Source organism: Mobula hypostoma, chromosome 8, assembly GCF_963921235.1.
Source record: "Mobula hypostoma chromosome 8, sMobHyp1.1, whole genome shotgun sequence".
Classification (NCBI taxonomy): domain Eukaryota; kingdom Metazoa; phylum Chordata; class Chondrichthyes; order Myliobatiformes; family Myliobatidae; genus Mobula; species Mobula hypostoma.
Genome location: NC_086104.1, coordinates 57,795,446 through 57,817,673, shown reverse-complemented (window position 1 = coordinate 57,817,673; position 22,228 = coordinate 57,795,446). Strand labels below are relative to the sequence as shown.

General features: G+C 44.7%; 1 protein-coding gene across 2 annotated transcripts in view; it reads right to left on the bottom strand.

The window, feature by feature from the left end:
• Positions 1-22,228, bottom strand: part of cfap36 (cilia and flagella associated protein 36) — a 120,551-nt gene that overhangs the window by 89,226 nt on the left and 9,097 nt on the right. For both annotated transcript variants that reach the window (XM_063055925.1, XM_063055926.1), the window contains exon 3: positions 7,900-8,001. In XM_063055925.1, coding sequence (XP_062911995.1) covers positions 7,900-8,001 — 102 coding nt within the window. The remainder of the gene's footprint in view (positions 1-7,899; positions 8,002-22,228) is intronic.

Sequence of the window (22,228 nt, the reverse complement as noted above, 5' to 3'; positions counted from 1 at the left end):
TCCCTGCAACAAGACGGTCCTATCAAGGGGTGCTGGGCGACAGCGATACCCGAGGGGGGTTCCTTATGTCCAGTCTATTCCGCAATTTAGTTTTCATTGCATTTGTTGCAGAAAACTCCGCTTCGCAGAAATATGTTGGAAGCAACGTTTTCAGTGCTTTTGTGGCTATCTCAGGATACTTAGCCTTGACTTTGATCCGGAATGCCAGCAGAGATGTTACGTCAAACATACTTTTCAGCCCGCCATCATTTGCAAGCTCGAGGAGTTGATCTCCTTCCCGCGCTGACATGGATGACGCGCTGATAATAACCTCGCGTGCGTAATGGCTCAACAGTGGGCGTGACAGGGAATGAGGAAAGGTGCAGCTGACTTATATGGCCAAATCATATCGTTTCCTCACGGCCCGGTAGCGCATGCTTTGCGGCCCGGTGGTTGGGGACCACTGTCCTAAACTCTCCAAGTCCTTCTGCAGCCTCTCTTCTTCTTCAACACTACCTGTTCCTCCACCTATCTTCGATTCGCCCATAAACTTGGCCACAAAGACATTAATTCTATCATCCAAATCAGTGACATACAATTTAAAAAGAAGTGGTCCCAGCACCGACCCCTGCGGAAAACCACTAGTCACCGGCAGCCAATTAGAAAAGGCTCCCTTTATTCCCACTCTTTGTGTCCTGGCGATGAGCCAATGCTCTATCCATGCTAATATCTTTCCTGTAATACCACTGGCTCTTGCTAAGCAGACTCGTGTGGCAACTTGACAAAGGACTTCTGAAATTCCAAATACACAACATCAACCAATTCTCTTTTCTTTGCTGCTTGTTATTTCCTTTGTCAGGCAAGATTTTCCTTTAAGGAAACCATGCTGACTATGGCCTGTTTTATCAATACACATAAAAGTTGCTGGTGAACGCAGCAGGCCAGGCAGCATCTCTAGGAAGAGGTGCAGTCGACGTTTCAGGCCGAGACCCTTCGTCAGGACTAACTTACCAGTGACTAACTTATGTGTGTTGCTTGAATTTCCAGCATCTGCAGAATTCCTGTTGTTTGCCTATTTTATCATGTGCCTCCAAGTACTCCAAAACCACATCCTTAAAAATGGACTCCAACATCTTCCCAACCACTAAGGTCAGGTTAACTGGTATAATTTCCTTTCTTCTGCCCCACTCCCTTCTTGAATAGTGGAGTGACATTTGTAATTTTCCAATCCTCCAGAACCATGCCAGAATCTAATGATTCTTCAAAGATCATTATGTCTTCACAATTTCTTCAGCTATTTCTTTCAGAACCCTGGGGTGTAGTCTATCAGGTCCAGGTGACTTATCTCCTTTCAGACCTGTCAGTTTCCCAAGAACCTTCTCCCTAGTATTAGCAACTGCACTCACTTCTGCCCCCTGACACTCTCAAACTTCCAGTATACTGCTAGTATATTCCACAGTGAAGACTGATACAAAATACTTATTCAGTTTGTCTGTTATTTCCTTGTCCACCATTACTACCTCTTCATATCTACTCTCACTTCTCTTTTACTCTCTATATATCTGAAAAAGCTTTTGGTATCCTCATTGATATTATTGGCCATCTTACCTACATATTTCACCTTTTCCCTCTTTATGGCTATTTTAGTTGCCTTCTGTTTTTTAAAAAGTTTCACAAGCATGTAACTTCCTACTAATTTTTGCTCTATTATATGCCCTCTCCTTTTGCCTTTCTGTTGTGTTTGACTTCCCTCATTGGCCATAGGTGTACTATCCTGCACCTTCCAATTGCTCCCAGAAACACCAGTCATTGCTGCTCTGCCGTCGTCCCTGCTAGTGTCCCCTTCCAGTCAACTTTGGCCAGCTCCTCTGTCAAGCCTCTGCCTCCTAAAGGTCCATTTATTTTAAGCTCCCTAATTAAATCCAGTTTATTACACAACACCCAATCAAGAATAGCTGATCCCCTACTGGGCTCAACCTGAAATTGTTCTAAAAAGCCATCACATACACATTCTATAAATTCTCTCTCTTGGGATCCATCATCCACCTCATTTTCCCAATCTACCTGCATGTTGAAATCCCCCATGAGTATCGTAACATTGCCTTTTGACAGGCCTTTTCAATCTCCCGTTGTAACTTGTAGCCCACATCCTGGCTACTGTTCGGAGGCCTGTACTTAACTCCCATCAGGGTCTTTTTATTTTTACCCTTGCAGTTTCTTAACTCTACCCATAAATATTCTACATCCTCCAATCCTATATCACCTCTTTCGAAGGATCTGATTTCATTTTTTACCCACAGGACCACACCACCCACTCTACCTACCTATCTGTCCTTTCAATACAATGTGATTCCTTGGTTACTAAGCTCCCAACTATAATCTTCTTTCAGCCACAACTCAGTGAAACCCACATCATTCCTGTCAATCTCCAACTGCATACAAGATCATCTACTTTATTTAGTGTACTGCATGCATTCAAATATAACACCTTCAGCCCTGTATTCATCACCCCTTTCAATTATGTCCCTGTTACAATGCAATTCATCCCACAATTTTGCCCTATCATCTGCCTGTCCTTCCTGACAGTCTCACTACACACTGCCCCTGATTTAACTGGTATGCTGAGCTCAAGGAAGAACTACAGATGCCATGGAGATGGAAATTAGCAAAATATATATGCAAAAAAAAGGTCTGTGAAGAATTGTGGATAAGATGGCTGGTTTATGAAACACACAAAGTAATCATGTGGTCATAGTCTTCAAGTTGTAAAGTAAATGGTATACAGATGTTCAATGCAAGTTGGTTGAAATACATAACTTAAAAGACCTTGTTACAATTGTACAGGGCTTTAATGACATCTCATTTATTACTGTATGCAATCTTAGCTTCCGTGTCCTAAGGCAAGGAAATATTTGCTCTGAAATGAGATTCAGCACAAATTTATTAACTTGGTTCTCGAGATGACAGATCAACCAATGAAAAACGCCCAGGGAAGAAAAGCTTCTGTTTACTAAAGTTTTGGAGAATGAAATGTCATCTCATTAAGACATACATCCATTCAAGATAACGCGAGGGATCAAAAGGACAGCTTCTTTCCATAAAGTCTAGAACTATAGCCCCAGAATAAGGAGATAGCCATTTAAGGCAGACATGAGAAGCTTTCTTTTGAGAATTTTCCATGAGTAGATGCTTAGCTTTGAGGATTTTTGATTCTAAGATTGCTGGAGGAAAAAGGAACTGAGCAACAAGCTGGATTTGAGGCCGAAGATTAGCCACAATCTAAATTCATGCAGGAGAAGGCTTAACAGATCATAACAGCCTACTTCTAATGTTCAAAATTGTGTACATATGCACTATAAATGTTCCTAATCTATTAAGAGAAATGTAAATAACAACCTCTGTGGTTTGAAAGACATAAAATTATTTTATGCTCACCTGAATCTCAGCTGGAATTTTACTTTTGTTATAATTACAAATAGTTAGGAAGGCTCCAATACATAGAACTTACCGAAGGAAAGGATTAGATTCAGAGGAGGTAAATCCGTGACATACATGCCTAAACCAGCATATGCAAAAATATTGTTAGAACGTAGCACGCAGAACTACCTGTCAATTCTTTAAACCCAACCAATAATAAAACAATACACGGTAATTTAAAAGAAGCAATGAATGATTTTTTCACAACCTGGGAGCAGTGAGATGTTTAAACAGGAAATATCTCATGCTGGCTAAGCACCAGCTAGATAGTTGCAAGAACATATGACTTTGAATCAAGAGGACTCCAATCCTCACAGAACTGGTGTACTCTCAGTATTTGGATAGTAAAAAGTTGGTTCAGTTGGCATTGACTTCGCTCTGCTTATGTTTTTCCTCTGTCATTCATGAGTGAACACTGGATATTCAGTGATATATCAGCAAGTACTGAATGTGGTGTAGGATCTCCATGACTATTCAATGTGAGTCATTGTTTTCAGAGATGAACTTGGTCAAGTCTAATTATAGGAGTAGGCTTACTGATGAAATTAGTGCTACATGCATCGCTCTTAAAACAACTAAATACAAGCTGAATATAAAATATTTGCTGGAGTTAGTGCAGCAACAGAAGTCTCACTAAGAGTAAAGTGCATTTATTTTCCTTAGCATTCCTTCTTCAGCACGGCTGTCCCATTTGTAAATGAAACAGCAGTACTTGGTGCATCTAAGCTGCATTCCTAGTAGCAGTGCTACTACATAGAAACATAGAAAACCTACAGCACAGTACAGGCTCTTCGGCCCACAGTACTGTGCCGAATATGTACTTACTTTAGAAATTACTTAGGGTTACCCATAGCCCTCTATTTCTCTAAGCTCCATGTACCTATCCAGGAGTCCCTTAAAAGACCCTATCATATCCACCTCCACCACTGTCACCGGCAGCCCGTTCCACGCACTCACCACTCTCTGCATAAAAAAACTATCCCTGACATTTCCTCTATACCTGCTTCCGAGCTCCTTAAAACTGTGCCCCCTCGTGTTAGCCATTTCAGCCTTGGGAAAAAGCCTCTGACTACCCACACGATCAATGCTTCTCATCATCTTATACACCTCTATCAGGTCACTTCTCATCCTCCATTGCTCCAAGGAGAAAAGGCCAACTACATTCAGATCACCTCAGAAGTTCCAGTTGTGGTTGTTGTACTGTAAGTGTTTCAACAAGAGTTCCAAATTTCAGTAGTTTTCTTTCATGTGTACTGCAGAGCCGATTGGTGTCAAAAGATGGACAGCGACGTTGTGTAGCAGCACAGCTTTCATGCCTAACACTGAAGAATCGATAAAAAGACACCATTGTTGTGGGTCATGCTAGCAACACAAAGCAGTCATCAATGTCAGTGCAGAAACCTATCAACTTGACCAAAGAATTGCATCAAATCTTCCTGGTGACCGTGAAAGATGGAAATTTTTGTGCCTGGTGACAGCAGATCCCATCCTTGTACCCATTAACTCTGCTTTTGCCTTTGACAAACCCAAGTCTCTGACCAGGTCATTTAACTAAGATTGAGTTATCAAATGAAGCTCCCTTGACATAAAGGGTTCAAAATTTGTATCAGTATCAGTGTTGTTTTCCATTCTTAACTCATGCATCATGGCATCTTCGTTTTCCTCCTTTAGACTCCATGGCTCCATGCTTTTGGTACTGGAAGACTATTGTCATGTGGCACAGGTTTCATGCCTGAACAGAGATTGGGTTATTCAATGGATTTCTTGTTTTTAGCAGAGAAACCAGACACACTGGTCACACAGAAAAAGCAGTCTGTCAAATGATGCTTCTGCTCGCGCCATATCATCGGGACAGTGAACAGCATTGACTTCTGAGTACCTCTGAGCCAAGCTCTAAGATCGACAGCGCATGTTGCACAACAAATATGAGGAGCCCGGGCTTTGTCTTGGTCATTAATCTTACACCCAATGTAGAGCTCTTAGGCTTTCTTAATAAGAAGAGTCACGCTCCGTCTTTGAGATTTAAGCGTATACTCGCCACAAATATAACAGAATGCATCATGGCTGTTGCAACATTGGTGAGCCATTTTTGGTATCAAAAATACTTCTGTATAATTACTTTATTATAATGAGTGCAGACAGCATATGCACATAGAGCATGCATATCAACATGACTGCAAACCGATATACTTATAAACGCAACTGTGTGTGTGTGTGTGTGATGCTTTTATAGCCTTTGTAAAAACTGTCCTGCCATGCATCATCTGCCCTGGCCAAGTATACCTAGGTATGTCTCAACAAAATAAAAAAACTTCTATAAAAGCTTTATACAAAAATATTTTGGAAATGAAGCAAAACAGTAGTGAGGTCATGAACCAAATCCAGATTATAGAAGAGAAGGTGCTTGTGGTCTTGAGGCAAATTAGGGCCTAGCAAAGTGTTCTCTCAGACTTTGTGGGAGACTAGGGCAGAAGTTGCATGGGGCTTAGCAGAGGAATTTAAATTGGCCTTAGCCAAAGGTGAAGTGCCGGCACTGATCTGGGCCGACAATTACATGTCGGGCGGCACCTAATTAATTAACATGTTTGTTTCGGCTTTTTTCTTAAAGATGTGCTGTGTGCCTCCGGGCTACTGCTGCATTCTCCGCGAATCGGTACAGTACCTGTCCGCGGCCTCGGTGTTGGGGTGGTGGGACACTGGGGTGTCATCTCGTCGTCTGGTTCCATTAGAGCAAGCAGCTCATCTTCTCCTATGTCTGCTCGCCTCGATGTCGAAGGTCAAGGTTCGTCGTCTGCTGTGGCTGATGTGGAAGGCTTGCTTGACTGCTGAGCCTCGCTCATTTTTCTATCACACAGTTCTTTGTAAGGACTCAACCCATCCTGCAAATATCTCCTAAACTGACGTACCCTTTCAAAATTAAAGTTGTACTTTATCATTACTCATTCGGTTTCTATTGTTATCCTTTTTTCTTCCAATTGCATCAGCTCTTCATCTGTCAGTTCTTGGTCATGGGAAGCCAAAACCTCCTCAAAACCTGATCAACATCATGTTCATCAGCTTCCACAAGCCAAACTCATGTTGCCCTTACTTGGTTCACCATGATCAAAGCGCTTAATTATGTCTAGTTTTACCGTAAGTGTAACACCCTTACGAGCTCTTTCAGGCTCTTCCGATACCTTAGAACTCATCTTGCAAACGGCTGCTCACAGGCACGTGTTAAAGCAATGCCGGCGAGAATCCGCGGAGAGCAGCTGCTCAGGGCGCGAGGCGCACTGCCTTTTATCATGCGCTGATTTTTCGCGCTCTGATTTTTTATCGCGCTGGGTTTTTTTCCTAACGGTGAAAACACCTTCTGAAGGCAAAAACAGGGTACTAATGTAGGTCTTCCGTAACAGTGAGGTTTCGTAAAACGAATGTTCGAAAAGCGGGTGACACCTGTACATATCCATTACCTTGAAAGCGGTGTCACAAATAGATAGGGCCATAAAGAGAGCTTTTGCCATAATGGTCTTCATAAATCACAGTATTGAGTAAAAAAGTTGGGATGTTAGTTGAAGCTTTACAAAACATTGGTCAGGCCAAATTAGAAGAATTGTGTGCAGTTCTTTACTATAGGAAAGGTATCAATAATATTGAAAGTGTACAGAGAAAATTTACAAGTATGCTGCGAGGACTTAAGAACCTGATCTATATGGAAAGGTTGAAAATTTAATTCCCTGGGGCATAGGAGAATGAGGAGAGATTTGATTGAGGTATACAAAATTATGAGGGGTATAGATAGGGCAAATGTAAGCAGGCTTTTTCCCACTCAGGTTGGATGAGACTAGCACTAGAAGTTACACTGCAGGTTAACAGTAAAAGGTGAAATATTTAAGGGGAACTGAAGGGTAACTTCTTTACTCAGAGTATGGTGTGAGTATGGATTGAGATACAAGCAGAAGTGGTGAATGTGGGTTCATTTGCAATACGTAAGAGGAGTTTGCATACATGGATGGGAGAGATATGGAGGGCTACGGACCAGGGCAGGTCGTATGGATAGGTAGAAGAATAGTTTGGTATAGACTAGATAGGCCAAAGGACCTGTTTCTGTGCTGTAGTGCTCTATGATTCTAAACGCCAAGAGATGCATAGAAGGAATTCTAGAGCCTCAGGTTTTGACACTAAAGGCTGCCACAAAATGATGCAATTAAAATTTGAAGGTAGTCAACAGGCCAGAATAAGAAGAGTGGGAGTCAGATTAGCAGGCATCTTTCAGTTGTGACATACTTAAGTCATTGGACCAAGGGCTTAACCCAGGGACAAGAGAAAATGTGAACCAAAGTAGAAGCAAACCTGTCCTTTACTGTAATTCGTATTTTGAAGTATTAATCAAAATAGCATACATCAGTCATAGTCTGTGAGTTTGAATCTAAATGACAACAATCACAAAATTTACTTCTTTACCCGAAATGATTCAGACTGTGCAAGTGGAGAATTGCAGGCTTCCAAAAACTGGTCTTCCTGGATCCCAACATCTTGAAGGTAGCCTTCTAGCAAGTGTTCAACCTAAAGCAAAGGAAGATAAGCTAATTATTCAAAGAGGTAGGGACCACCCAAAACAGATAAATGAACTCAAATTTAACATTCAGCCATTACAGGAAAACTTCAGAGGTTTAATATCTGTAAGTTCAATTGCAAAGCAGACTATTTTACAAATACTAGTACATATTAGTCATGAGCCTGTCCTCGGGGGTGGTGGGGGGGGGGAATCAGAGGTGGAGATGGTCAGTAACTTTAAATTGCATGGTGGCAATTACAAATAAAACTCAGCAGTGCCTCTGTTTCCTTTGGAGTTTGTGAAGATTCTATGGATGTGTGATGGAGAGTATATTGACTGGCTGCATCACAGTCTGGTATGGAAACACCAATACCCTTGAATGGAAAATCATACATAAAGTAGTCAATATGGCCCAGACCATCACGGGTAAAGCCCTTCCCACCATTGAGCACTTCTACACAAAGTGTTATCACAGGAAAGCAGGAAAGCAGGATCCATCATCAGGGACCCTCACCACCCAGGTAATGCTGTCTTTTCACCGCTGCTATCAGGAAGAAGGTACTTTGGAGCCTTAGGACTTACGCTGCCAGGTTCAGGAACAGCTATTACCCCTCACCACAGGCTCTTGAACCAAAGGGGATAACTTCACTCAACTTCACATGCCCCAGCACTGAAATGTTCCCACAATCCCTGGACTCACTTTCAAGGAATCTTCAACTCACGCTCTTGATATTTATTGCTTCTTTATTTATTATTATTATCCTTTCTTTCTTTTTGTATTTGCACAGCTTGTTGTCTTTTACACTGGTTGTACACATAGTTAGTGCAGTGTTATTGGATTTATTCAGTATGCCTGCAAGGAAATGAATCTCAGGATTGTACATGGTGACATACAGTATATGAACTTTGACAATAAATTTACTTTGAACTTTAGAATGATCTACATGTTTAGCAGTCGTACAGTTCAACCTATATGAGTGGGAAATGGATAGGTTCCCCTGATCTCTGATATGGCAAAAGATGGATCTAGCCCTGTTGCTGCACATAATTCAGTTCAGATCTTTCTTTCACAGAAAAGCTGTGCAGAAGATTACACTTTTCGCCTTCCTGCACATACTGTTGAAGTCTCTTGATGGACTGCCTCACCACCGGAATTTTCGATCAAGTACTGTGATGTTGCCTAATTGAAGGTGAAAATGGTCCTCCCTGTCAGATCCTTCATGCACAAACTCTAAGAAGGATAAACATCATCAACATCCTTACACAAAATGCATTTGTAAAGAGTGTCCGTACAACAAACTTATAGAGACCGTAAGGCTACTCCAAGGACAAACATCGACTATGCTGACTATTAACTTGCTGAAAGACACAAGACTGATGGAAACTTGCTGGTCTTTAAATGCTTTGTCAACAATTAAATATTGCAGAGCAGTATATCCTAAAATGACAGAAATAGTTGCACCACCTAAATGAACTGTCCTGTATTATGAATGGTAACTTAAGCTATAGTTTCATATTGCAAATACACACCTTATTCAAAAAAAATAAGGACAAGAAACCAATTGCCTCAGGTGACATTGTGGCGACCTACTTTCTAGCACACACGAACCGGCTCACGAAACAGCGCGCGCGGGCAGAGGGCCCACCCCAAAAAGGGCGCCAGGCCATCTCCACCAGCAGGGGGAAAATCCCGCGCGCGGAAAGGGTCTGGGAATATGCATTCCCCACAGCACTCCCGCCCCAGGGAGGGCGGGAACGGGAAGGCTTTAAAGCAGGCCGCGAAGTTTGAATAAATCTCTTTATCGCAACTCCAACTCACTGACTCCGTGTGGTTATTCTAGCGCTGTGTGTAGCACACCGCTACTAGACAGTATTTCAAATTGAGATCCTTCATCTGGACCCAAAAAGTCAACTGCCCATTTCTTTTCACAGATGTGACCAGCAGTTCATTAATTGTGTAGGACAATGAGATGTATTGGAAAAATAAATTTGAGGGCAAGTTCAGTGCCAAGCTCAGTGACAATGCACTGCAACGTTAAGTACCGTAAATTCCGGTGTATAAGCCGACCCCCCCCCCCCCCAATTTTCAAGGTTTAAAAAAGTGACTTTTTCATGTTACCTTTGTATAAGCCTACCCTTTTTGTAGAGGTTTTTGATTTAACCAGAAAAGATCACAAGATCTCACATGCCTGTACTCAGCTTTGCCGGATCCGGAACCTGGAAATTTTGTGTACCAGTACCTGCTAAGAAAATAGGCCTACACATTATAGAGCGTTATAAGGGAATTCTTAATAAATAAATCAGGGAGGGAAGTTTTGGATTAGGTTCCCAATGGTAAAGGATCCTCTGAAATGTAACCCCCGAGAAACCATTTAGCACCCATTGTAATCTCGTTAAAACATAACATGGGGTGGCAGGATCAGTATGTGTACTCAGTATTGAATTTGTGACCACCATGTACAAAAGATTAAAACAAATGCGATATGATGTTGGCTTCAAGCTGAAGGTTGTTGATTTTGCTAAAGGAACGAATAATTCTGCAGCTGCTAAGAAGTTTAGCGTAAACGAGAAACAAGCGAGAGAGTAGAGAAAGGCAGAGGACATGCTGAGGGAAATGCCAAAGACGAAATGTGCAAACCGCAGGAAAACATGCCAGTAGCCAGAACTGGAAGAAGAAGTTTTAGAGTGGGTGAATCCCCAGCGATCGTCTGGATACATTGTTACCAGAAAAATGATTCGAGTTCAAGCGTTGAAATGGGCCGAAAAACACCGTGAGGTCAGCAAAAATTTCAAAGCTAGGTGAAGTTGGTGCACCCAATTTATGAATAGATGTGATCTTGTGTTGAGACAAAAAAACAAAGATTGCTCAGAAGTTGCCCAGTGACCTTGAGGATAAGATTATGGCCTTCCAATTGTCTGCAATTAAGCATCGAAAGGCACATTCTTACCCGCTCTCACTGATTGCTAATGTGGACGAGACACCAATGTTTTTTGATTTTGCTGGCAACCACACTGTCAATCAGAAGGGGGAAAAAACAGTCCTTCTCAAAACAACTGGACACGAGAAGCAGCATTTTACTGTCATGTTAATGTGTATGGCTGATGGGACCAAACTACCACCGATGGTGACTTTTAAGAGGAAAACATTCCCAAAGAAAGAAAAATTCCCGGGGGGGGGGGATGTTGTTTACATTCAAGAACGCGGCTGGATGGACGAAGCGGGTTGCTTGAAGTGGGTTAAAGAGGTGTGGCGTCAACGTCCCAAAGGTTTCAGGGAGGAAAAGTTGCTACTTACCTGGGACATGTTCAAAGCGCACTTGTCAGGTGAGACAAAAGCAGCACTGAAAGCTGAAAATATGGGCATTACAGTCATCCCCAGTGGTTTGACGTCCGTGCTCCAGTCACTAGATGTGAGTTTAAACAGACCATTCAAGGAATTCATGCGTTGACAGTGGAACGAATAGATGATGTCTGGAAATCAGTCATTCACTCCAGCAGGAAATATGAGGGCCGCATCTCTAGCTACAGTTTGCCAGTGGATAGTGCAATCGTTGGAGGAAATGAAGGCCGCGTGCATTGTGAAGGCCTTCAAGAAGTGCAGCATCAGCAATGCTTTGAATGGCACTGAAGATCATTTGCTTTGGGAAGAAGACTGGGAGATTTGGCAGCCAGTAAAGCTGCAAATGACGATGTCAAAGCAGAAATTGACAATCCTTACGATGATATGGTGACTGCTGAAGAATGGGACGTGATTTTCGGAGAGTCAGATAATGAAGAGTGTGAGAGTTTCAAGCTCTGAACATTTGACGACAACAGTGTGTACAAGTAAATTAAGAAACAGAATGTGTTTTGTAGATCTTTTCTTTTGCGTAGATTTCATAAGCGTTTGTATCTTCTTTTGTATTTGACTCAAAAACAGCTAATAAGTACGACCTGTCTTCCGTGTATTTGTTTTTCCAAAGTTGGCACCCTCTGTATAAGCTGACCCACTAATTTTAGGACCAAAATTTAGGGCCAAATTTTTGGCTTATACACCGGAATTTACGGTATATTCTGTTTTTGAAGAATAAGCATTTTGTACGTAGGTTGCTCAAGCTGTTCAGTGCCTCAGTTTAACTGTTTAAATGTTTAAAGTAGTTTCTCTATATTTTGCAGCTAATACTCTTGACATTTATTGGAAGTGTATATGGATAAAATGTGTACTGAAATTACAGTAAAGATCTAAGATCTTAGTAAGTGAAACCTTCAGTATAAAAATAACATTCCTCCATCATCTGGATGTGGGAACCTATTTCAGTTTTCATCTGAAGAAAAAATTAATTTTCTAAGCGGAATTATTTACATGTGTCTAGCGGCTTCATGAAGTTGAAATCCTTTGGGCTCCAGAGGATATTTTTCAAAGAAGTACTCTCCATTTCCACTTCGATCTCTGATGATTTGTTCTTTACTTAGTCTCACTAGAATATTCTGCTTTGCTATTTTCCCATTATTTTCATGGTTTACCTTTAACTATGTAGCACTTTCTCTTTCTATAGCTTTAATCACTACCTGGAGCACCTCTATCACATCCTTGGATTCCTCACGATGTATATCTTTCCGTTTACTTCGGAGTGAACAGAATATTTTGCCCTTCTTTTCATGAGGTTCTGCAGCACACAAAATACTGGAGGAACTTAGCAAGTCAGGCAGAATCTATGGAGGGAAGTGAATATTAGACATTTTGGGTCAAGCCCCTTCTTCAGGACCAGTCTGATCATACCGTTTAATTCTTTTACTTTTGGCCAACATGCCAAACTACCTCATACCACTCCTTATCATAATTCTGAAGTCCTGTTATTCTATAGTCCATCTTCCATCTTCTAGTACACCTCTCCATGTCTTCTCCATCACCTAATACTCCACTTGTTTAAAATCTTTCCTTCCTGTTCCCTTTGCTTTCTGACTTTGTGCATAGCACCATTTCAACAGATACTGTCCCCTCATTCAAAAGTGCCAACATTACCCTTGTGCAAAAATATCTCATCTTATTTTTGCTTATTGATAATTGTTCCATTTTCAATATACATTTCTGCTCGAGTCCTTGAGTATCTCTCTTGCAACTTTTTGGTTGATGCCCCCAATCATGTTATAAATACCCTTACTAAATTCTGTAATTTGTGATGCATCACCCTTCAGGATACTCGATTCTGGAGCAAACTCCAATCTTTCAGGCAAAAATGCCCACCCCACTGGTACTCTACTGCACGTTGAATGTTTCATGTGCACTTCAGACCTAACGCTTCTCTACTTCGTGTGAGGGAGGATCCAGGTGGTCACACTGTGGCCAGAGTTGGACTGTGAATGTATACAACACGGAGGTTTGTAATTACATGCAAATTCTTTATACAGATTAACATACTTTTTCTGCAGCATAAAATTACAAAAATGCTAGAGAATTCATGGAATTCTCAGGGATGAATTTGCTGTTGATATAATACGTGTTTATTTGTCTCAGTGTGGACAAGAGAAATATGTCATCGACAGTATCACTTCCAATGCTGTTGGTTGGAGGTGGGTGCATGCAATGCAGAAGTGAAACATCTGCTGCTTAAGATTCTATTTCTCATGCATGTTGTAGCGGTGTGCTACACACAGCGCAAGAATAACCACATGGAGTCAGTGAGTTGGAGTTGCGATAAATTGATTTATTCAAACTTCGCGGCCTGCTTTAAAGCCTTCCCGTTCCCGCCCTCCCTGGGGCAGGACTGCTGTGGGGAATGCATATTCCCAGACCCTTTCCGCGCATGGGATTTTCCCCCTGCTGGTGAAGATGGCCTGGCGCCCTTTTTGGGGCCGGTCCTCTGCCTGCGCGCGCTGTTTCGTGAGCCGGTTCGTGTGTGCTAGAAAGTGGGTCGCCACATAACCCGCCTCCCCCCAGAACTGGTGATACCTCCCCCAATGTCCACAGTCTGGATCGGCCTCTGTTTGGGAGGTCTGCCCCTGCGCCGCGGTGCCTGAGCCTGGACCAGTTGTGCCAAGTCTACATGGGCCGGTTTGAGTCGGTCCACCTTGAAGACCTCCTCTCTCCCCCCAATGTCCAGCACGAATGTGGACCCGTTGTTCCTGATCACCTTAAACGGCCCCTCGTAGGTCCGCTGTAGCGGTGCCCGGTGTCCGCCCCGTTGTACAAAAAGAAACTTACAATTCTGCAGGTCTTTGGGTACGCAGGTCGGGCTCTGTCCGTGCTGTGAAGTGGGTATGGGGGCCAGGTTACTGAGCCTCTCACGTAGTCTGTCCAGGACTGCTGTGGGTTCTTTTTCTTGCCCCCTTGGGGCTGGTATGAACTCTCCTGGGACTACCAGGGGTGCGCTATACACCAACTCGGCCGACGAGGCGTGCAGATCCTCTTTGGGTGCCGTGCGGATTCCGAGCAGGACCCAGGGAAGTTCGTCCACCCAGTTAGGCCCTTCCAGGCGGGCCATGAGAGCCAACTTCAGGTGACAGTGGAAACGCTCCACTAGTCCGTTCGACTGTGGGTGGTAGGCAGTTGTGTGGTGTAGCTGCGATCCTAAAAGGCTGGCCATAGCCGACCACAGGCTGGAGGTGAACTGGGCACCCCTGTTGGAGGTAATGTGGGCTGGTACTCCGAAGCGGGCTACCTAGGTTGCGATCAGTGCTTGGGCGCAGGATTCGGAGGTGGTGTCGCTGAGCGGGACTGCCCCTGGCCATCTGGTGAACCGATCTATCATAGTTAGGAGCTACCGCGCTCCTCGTGACCCTGGCAGGGGCCCCACGATATCCACATGAATGTGGTCGAACCTCCGGCAGGGGGGTTTGAACTGCTGCGGCGGAGCCTTGGTGTGCCGCTGCACCTTGGCCGTTTGGCACTGCATGCATGTTTCCGCCCATTCACTGACCTGCTTACGAAGTCCATGCCACACGAACCTGTTGGCGACCAGCCGGACTGTTGTCCTGATGGAGAGGTGCGCGAAGTTGTGAATGGACTCGAAAACCCACCGGCGCCAGGCTGCCGGGATGACGGGGCGGGGTTGGCTGGTAGCTACGTCACATAGTAGGGTCCTCTCTCCTGGGCCTACGGGGAGGTCTTGGAGCTGCAAACCGGAGACTGCAGTCCTGTAACTGGGGATCTCAGTGTCTGCCTGCTGTGCCTCTGCCAGCGCTGCATAGTCCAACCCCTGGGACAGGGCCTGTATGGTATGTCTGGATAGTGCGTCCGCCACGACGTTGTCCTTTCCCGAGACATGCCGGATGTCCGTTGTGTACTCAGAGATGTAGGACAGATGTTGCTGCTGGCAGGACGACCAGGGGTCGGACACCTTCGTGAACGCAAAGGTAAGCGGTTTGTGGTCTGTGAATGTGGTGAAGGGCCTACTTTCTAAGAAGTACCTGAAATGCCGGATTGCCAGGTATAGTGCTAATAGCTCCTGGTCGAAAGCACTGTATTTGAGTTCAGGTGGTCGTAGGTGTTTGCTGAAGAACGCCAGGGGTTGCCAGCGATCCTCGATGAGTTGTTCCAGCACTCTACCGACTGCTGTGCTGGATGCATCCACCGTGAGGGCAGTACGAACGTCCGTTCTGGGGTGCACTAGCATCGCGGCGTTTGCCAAGGCTTCTTTGGTTTTAACGAAAGCGGCTGTGGCCTCTTCGTCCCAGGTAATGTCCTTGCCCTTACCCGACATCAGAGTGAACAGGGGGCGCATGGTTCGGGCTGCTGAGGGGAGGAAGCGGTGGTAGAAATTCACCATACCCCCGAATTCCCGCAAGCCTTTGATTGTGTTGGGTCGGGGGAAGTGGCGGACCGCATCTACCTGGCAGGCAGAGGGGTTGCCCCGTCTTTAGTAATCCTGTGGCCCAGGAAGTCGATGGTGTCGAGTCCGAACTGGCATTTGGCCGGGTTGATTGTAAGGCCGAATTCGCTCAGGCGGGAGTAGAGCTGGCAGACGTGGGACAGATGCTCTTGACGACTACTGCTGGCTATGAGGATGTCGTCCAAATAGATGAATGCAAAGTCCAGGTCGCGTCCCACCGCGTCCATTAGCCGCTGGAACGTCTGTGCGGCATTCTTTAGACCGAACGGCATTCGGAGGAATTCGAAAAGTCCAAACTGGGTGATGAGTGCTGTTTTGGGGATGTCGTCCAGATGTACCGGGATTTGATGGTATCCCCGGACGAGGTCTACCTTGGAAAAGATCCTTGCGCCGTGTAGGTTTGCTGCAAAGTCTTGAATGTGTGGCACAGGGTAGCGGTCTGGCGTTGTAGCCTTGTTCAGTCTGCAGTAGTCACCGCATGGTCTCCAGCCCCCGTTGCCTTGGGCACCATGTGCAAGGGGGAGGCCCATGGGCTGTCAGACCGTTGTATGATCCCCAATTCCTCCATCTTCTTGAACTCCTCCTTCGCCAGTCGGAGCTCGTCCGGGGGAAGCCTTCGAGCACGGGCGTGGAGGGGTGGTCCCAGGGTCGGGATGTGGTGCTGTACTCCGTGTCTGGGCATGGTTGCCGTGAACTGCGGTGTCAGTACTGATGGGAAATCCGCCAGGGCCCTGGTGAATTCATCGTTGGACAGCGTGATGGAGTCCAGGTGTGGGGCTGGCAACTTTGCTTCACCCAGGGAGAACGTTTGAAAAGTCTTGGCATGGACTAATCACTTCCCTTGCAGGTCGACCAGCAGGCTGTGGGCTCGCAGAAAATCCGCCCCCAGCAGTGGTTGGGCCACGGCGGCCAGTGTGAAGTCCCACATGAACTGGCTGGAGCTGAACTGTAGCCGCACCATGCGGGTACCATAGGTTCGTATTGTGCTGCCATTTGTGGCCCTCAGGGTGGGTCCCGGTTCTCTGTTGCGGATGTCGTAACTCGTTGGAGGTAAAACGCTGATTTCCGCTCTGGTGTCGACCAAAAATCGGCGTCCCGACTGCTTGTCCCAGACGTACAGGAGGCTGTCCAGATGGCCAGCCGCCACAGCGATCGGCGGCGGCTGGGCGTTGGCGTTTCCCGGGAATTTGCAGGGTGGTCTACAGCGGCGGGCCTCTGTGCTCCACCGCTGGTGGTAGAAGCACCATTGTTCGTTGGGCTCTGCTGCCAGGCCTGGTCTGGTCTGCCGTTGGGCCCACGGCTTGGTGATCTGTGCGACGGATGCCCCTCTCTCCATCTTGGCATTCCACAGCACATCTGCCCAGGCCGCCACCCCCTGGGGGTCGCTGAAATCTGTGTTGGACAGCAGCAGGCATATGTCCTCGGGCAGTTGCTCTAGGAACGCCTGCTCAAACATGAGCCAGGGTTTGTGTCCTTCAGCCAGGGCCAGCATTTCGTTCATTAATGCCGACGGCGGTCTGTCTCCCAAACCATCCAGGTGCATTAAGCGGCGTGCTCGTTCGCGCTGTGAGAGTTCAAAAGTCCTTATTAGCAGGGTTTTGAATGCTGTGTATTTGCCGTTCTCCGGGGGCGACTGTATAAACTCCTCAACTTGTGCAGCAGTCTCCTGGTCGAGGGAGCTCAGCACGTAGTAGTAATGAGTGGACTCCGAGGTTATCTGCCGAATGTGGAATTGTGCTTCTGCCTGTTCAAACCACAGACGAGATCTCAGCGGCCAAAAGCTTGGCAGTTGTAACGAAACTGCGTGAACAGATGCGGCGTCAGTCATCTCTGGCCCAAATATCGTTTGGGCCGTCGGGGTCACCAAATGTAGCGGTGTGCTACACACAGTGCTAGAATAACCACACGGAGTCAGTGAGTTGGAGTTGTGATAAAGAGATTTATTCAAACTTCGCGGCCTGCTTTAAAGCCTTCCCATTCCCGCCCTCCCTGGGGCAGGACTGCTGTGGGGAATGCATATTCCCAGACCCTTTCCACGCGCAGGATTTTCCCCCTGCTGGTGATGATGGCCTGGTGCCCTTTTTGGGGCCAGCCTTCTACCTGCGCGTGCTGTTTTGTGAGCCGGCTTGTGTGTGCTAGAAAGTGGGTTGCCACAGTCTGTCCCATTTCCCACCACAGATGCTGCCCAACCCACTCAGTCCTTCCAGAAGCTCATGCTTTTGCTGCAGATTCCAGCATCTACACCTATGGTCTCCGTGTCTCTTCCTTAGTTCACTCAGACAATATTAAACAGATAGGTGGATATCTTGTTATTTTCTATTTGGGATGATCCTAAATGTTGAGGAGCACATAATAACAGATTTAGATTAGGAGAAAGAAAAGGAGGATTGAGGAGACACCAAAGTACAAGAGCGCATTAATACACTTGCAGAATGAATATTAAAAAATAGCAAAGAAAGTTCAACACAAAAGCAAGCACTGCATTTTGATAGAAATGGATGTTTATTTTATATACAAGGAGGAAGTTTGGTGATGTAGTGGAAGAAACAGATCTCTGATAGTGATACACCAATTACAAAGTTGTATCACAATTTCACAAGACCATAATGAAAATAAATAAAGCACTGAAATGGCTCCAAAAGAAACAAAGTTGAGTAGTAGGAAATAATTAAATCTTGATTAGAAAACATTTAAGTGCATGGCATGCAGTTCTGGTTTCCCTGACACTGAGGCACTAGACAGAGTGTAGAGAACACTTAAAAAGATAATATCAGAAATTGAAGAGTATATGCAGCTGCAAAAATAAAAAAAAATGATCATACTGCATTTGTATTCTCCCAAGAAAAGGTAGGTGACAGAGAACTTAACTTTAAAATTATTAAGCATTTTGACAAGGTGGATACAAACAAAATATTTCACTTGCAGGGGAAGAGCACAAAAAATGGCGGCAGAGATGGTGAAAATACTGGTGGAAATAGTATGCATTTAAGGAGAGGCTAAATAAGCACAAGGGAGATGCAATAGAGAGATTTTGAATTTAGATGAGGAAAGAAAAATATTTGAGGATGGTATAAACACCAGTATACACTCATTAGGCTGAATGCTAATAGGTCACAAAATGGCCAAGGCAAACATACTGTAAAATATGTAAAATAAGTTATAGTTTCAGTGATAAAAAATTAAAAGATAATTAGAAAACTTAAACGGTTGGAACTTGCTGGACTTGCAGCATTGGCTGTTTCTGGTGTTTTTGCTCCATCCCTTCAATTAGTTTCTTTTTCACTGAGGTGCAGTTCACAATGTAGAGCCTAGGATATTAGCACCTCATTACTGGAAGTAAAACCTGGTTAGGATCCACAGCCTCTTTTCATTCCTTAATGTTTTGGCTTGCAAATATGAGTGACATGGATTTGATTTAAGCTACATATTTCTTAAACTCAAAAATTTAGAACTTATAAAAAAACAAACTCATCATCAACTTTTTGATAAAAAATTAGAAAATAATTAGCTGCTCAAGAACCTTCGAACATTAAATAAGATTGGTGCTAAGCTTCTCATCTCCATGACATCTATCAATATTTTCCAAACTTCTACCCATGTCAGCTTTTAAAAATCTCAACAACTTTTACAACCAACTGGGCAAACCACAATCATAATTAAATAATCAAGATAATGTGCAGGTCCTCCCCAGATTAGGACATCATTCTGTTCTTGTGAACCATTTGTAACCTGAGCAGTTTGCAAGTCAGAAATGCAGCCACAAAGAGTTCCCAGGCAGTAGAAGATACCTTTAGCCCTGCAGCAGCCAGTAAATTCATTTCGCTGGTATCCCAAATGCAAGTTCATATACAGTTGCAAGAAAAGGTTTGTGAACCCTTTGCAATTACCTGGTTTTCTGCATTAATTACAGGTGTCCCCCGCTTTTCGAACGTTCGCTTTACGAAACCTCACTGTTACGAAAGACCTACATTAGTTCCCTGTTTTTGCTAACAGAAGGTGTTTTCACTGATACGAAAAAGGCAGCGCACGATAAAAAGCGGCGCGCGCCCCGAGCAGCTGCTCTCCCCCGGATTCGGAATGACAATCTTACCGGCATTGCTTAAACACGTGCCTATGAGCAGCGTTAGCAAGATGAGTTCTAAGGTATCGGAAAAGCCTAAAAGAGCTCGTAAGGGTGTTACATTTAGCGTAAAACTAGACATAATTAAGCATTTTGATCGTGGTGAACGAAGTAAGGACAAAGTGAGTTTGGCTTGTGGAAGTTGAGGAAGATGATGTTGAAGAGGTTTTGGCATCCCATGACCAAGAATTGATAGATGAAAAGCTGATGCAATTGGAAGAGGAAAGGTTAGGGAAAGGAAAAGAGGAACGAAACCGAATGAGTAATGAGAAAGTACGACTTTAATTTTGAAAGGGTACGTCCGTTTAGGGCAGCAGTCCCCAACCACCGGGCTGCAAAGTATGCGCTACCGGGCCGCAAGGAAACGATATGATTTGGCGATATGAGTCAGCTGCACCTTTCCCCATTGCCCGTCACACACTGTTGAGCATGAACGCACGCGAGCTCATTACACATGCGTCATCCATGTCAGTGTGGGAAGGAGATCAACTCCTCGAGCTTGTAAATGACGACGGGCTGAAAAGTATGTTTGACATAACATCTCTGCCGGCATTCTGGATCAAAGTCAAGGCTGAATATCCTGAGCTGGCCACGAAAGCGCTGAAAACATTGCTTCCATTTCCAACATATCTCTGCAATGAATGCAACGAAAACTAAACTGCGGAATAGACTGGACATAAGGAACCCCCTTCAAGTATCGCTGTCTCCCATCACCCCTCGATAGGACCGTGTTGTTGCAGGGAAACAAGCCCAGGGCTCCCACTGATTCAGTGATATTGGTGTGTTGCAATGATTTTATATGTTCATACAGGGAAAATATGTGCCGTGTGTTCAATATCCAAACATTACTTAAAATGTTATGATGCTATTGACTTATATAACCATATAACAATTACAGAACGGAAACAGGCCATCTCGCCCCTTCTAGTCCATGCCGAACGCTACTCTCACCTGGTCCCACCGACCTGCACTCAGCCCATAACCCTCCATTCCTTTCCTGTCCATATACCTATCCAATTTTTTGTTAAATGATAATATCGAACCTGCCCCTACCACTTCTACTGGAAGTTCACTCAACACTTACTTCAAGCTCTCCTGTCCTCCCGATAATTGACTTATCACTATATTCATGCGAGGAAAATATGCGCTGAGTTTAATATTAAATTCATTAGATAAACCCTTTTAGAAACGAAATTGAGTGTATTAGCCACTTATCACCTATATTCTGGTCGTGATTAACACCCACCCCTCCCCCACAAACAGAATCGCCAAAAAACGATTTGTAGAAAAAATCCGGACGTACATGCATGAGTAAGTCACGTATGCGCACTGGTGCCTGCGCAAGGCTTCATGGTCATTGTAGTCTTTTCGGGGTAAACACAACGTATTTGACTGCTACTCTTGTCCATTGGCAACCCTTCCCCGCACACCCCCCCGCCCCCCGTGTCGGTCGGTCCACAAGAATATCGTCAATATTAAACCCGTCCGCAGTGCAAAAACGGTTGGGGACCCCTGGTTTAGGGCATATTTGCAAGATGGTTTGAGTCCTTACAAAGAGCTGTATGATAGAAAAATGCGTGAGGCTCAGCAGTCAAGCAAGCCTTCCACATCAGCCACAGCAGACAACGAACCTCGAACTTCGACATCAAGGCAGGCAGAGATAGAAGAAGATGAGCTGCCTGCCCTAATGGAAACAGACGATGATGATACCGCCCAGTATAACCAGTATCCCACCACCCCAACCCCCGGGCCCTGGACAGATACCGATTCGCGGAGAATGCAGCTGTAGCCGGGAGGCACACAGCACATCTTTAAGAAAAAAGTTGAAATAAACATGCTAATTAATTAGGTGCCACCTGTTTATTTTGACTTTTTTCTTAAAGATGTGCTGTGTGCCTCCCGGCTACAGCTGTAAACCTGCATGCTTTGCAGATCGGTATCGGTCGCTGCCTGGAGGGTGGGGGCCACTGCACCACCCCAACCTGCGACCACTCAGCCTAACACGCCATCAACAGTGTGCTCGGCGCTTTCCCAATTCCGGTAAGTGATACTACACTGTACATACATTATTTCTACTTTATATTGGCTGTGTATTTTTATGTGTTATTTGGTATGATTTGGCAGCTTCATAGCTTAAAGGTTACTGGAGAGCGCTTGCGCTGTGCTTCTGCTGAGAGTGCTTGCGTGAGATTTTCGCTACGGAGAACAGTGCAGGCAATGATTGTGGAAAAGTATTTCTACGTTACATAGGCTGTGTATTTATCATATCATGCCTGCTTTTACTATATGTTACTGTTATTTTAGGTT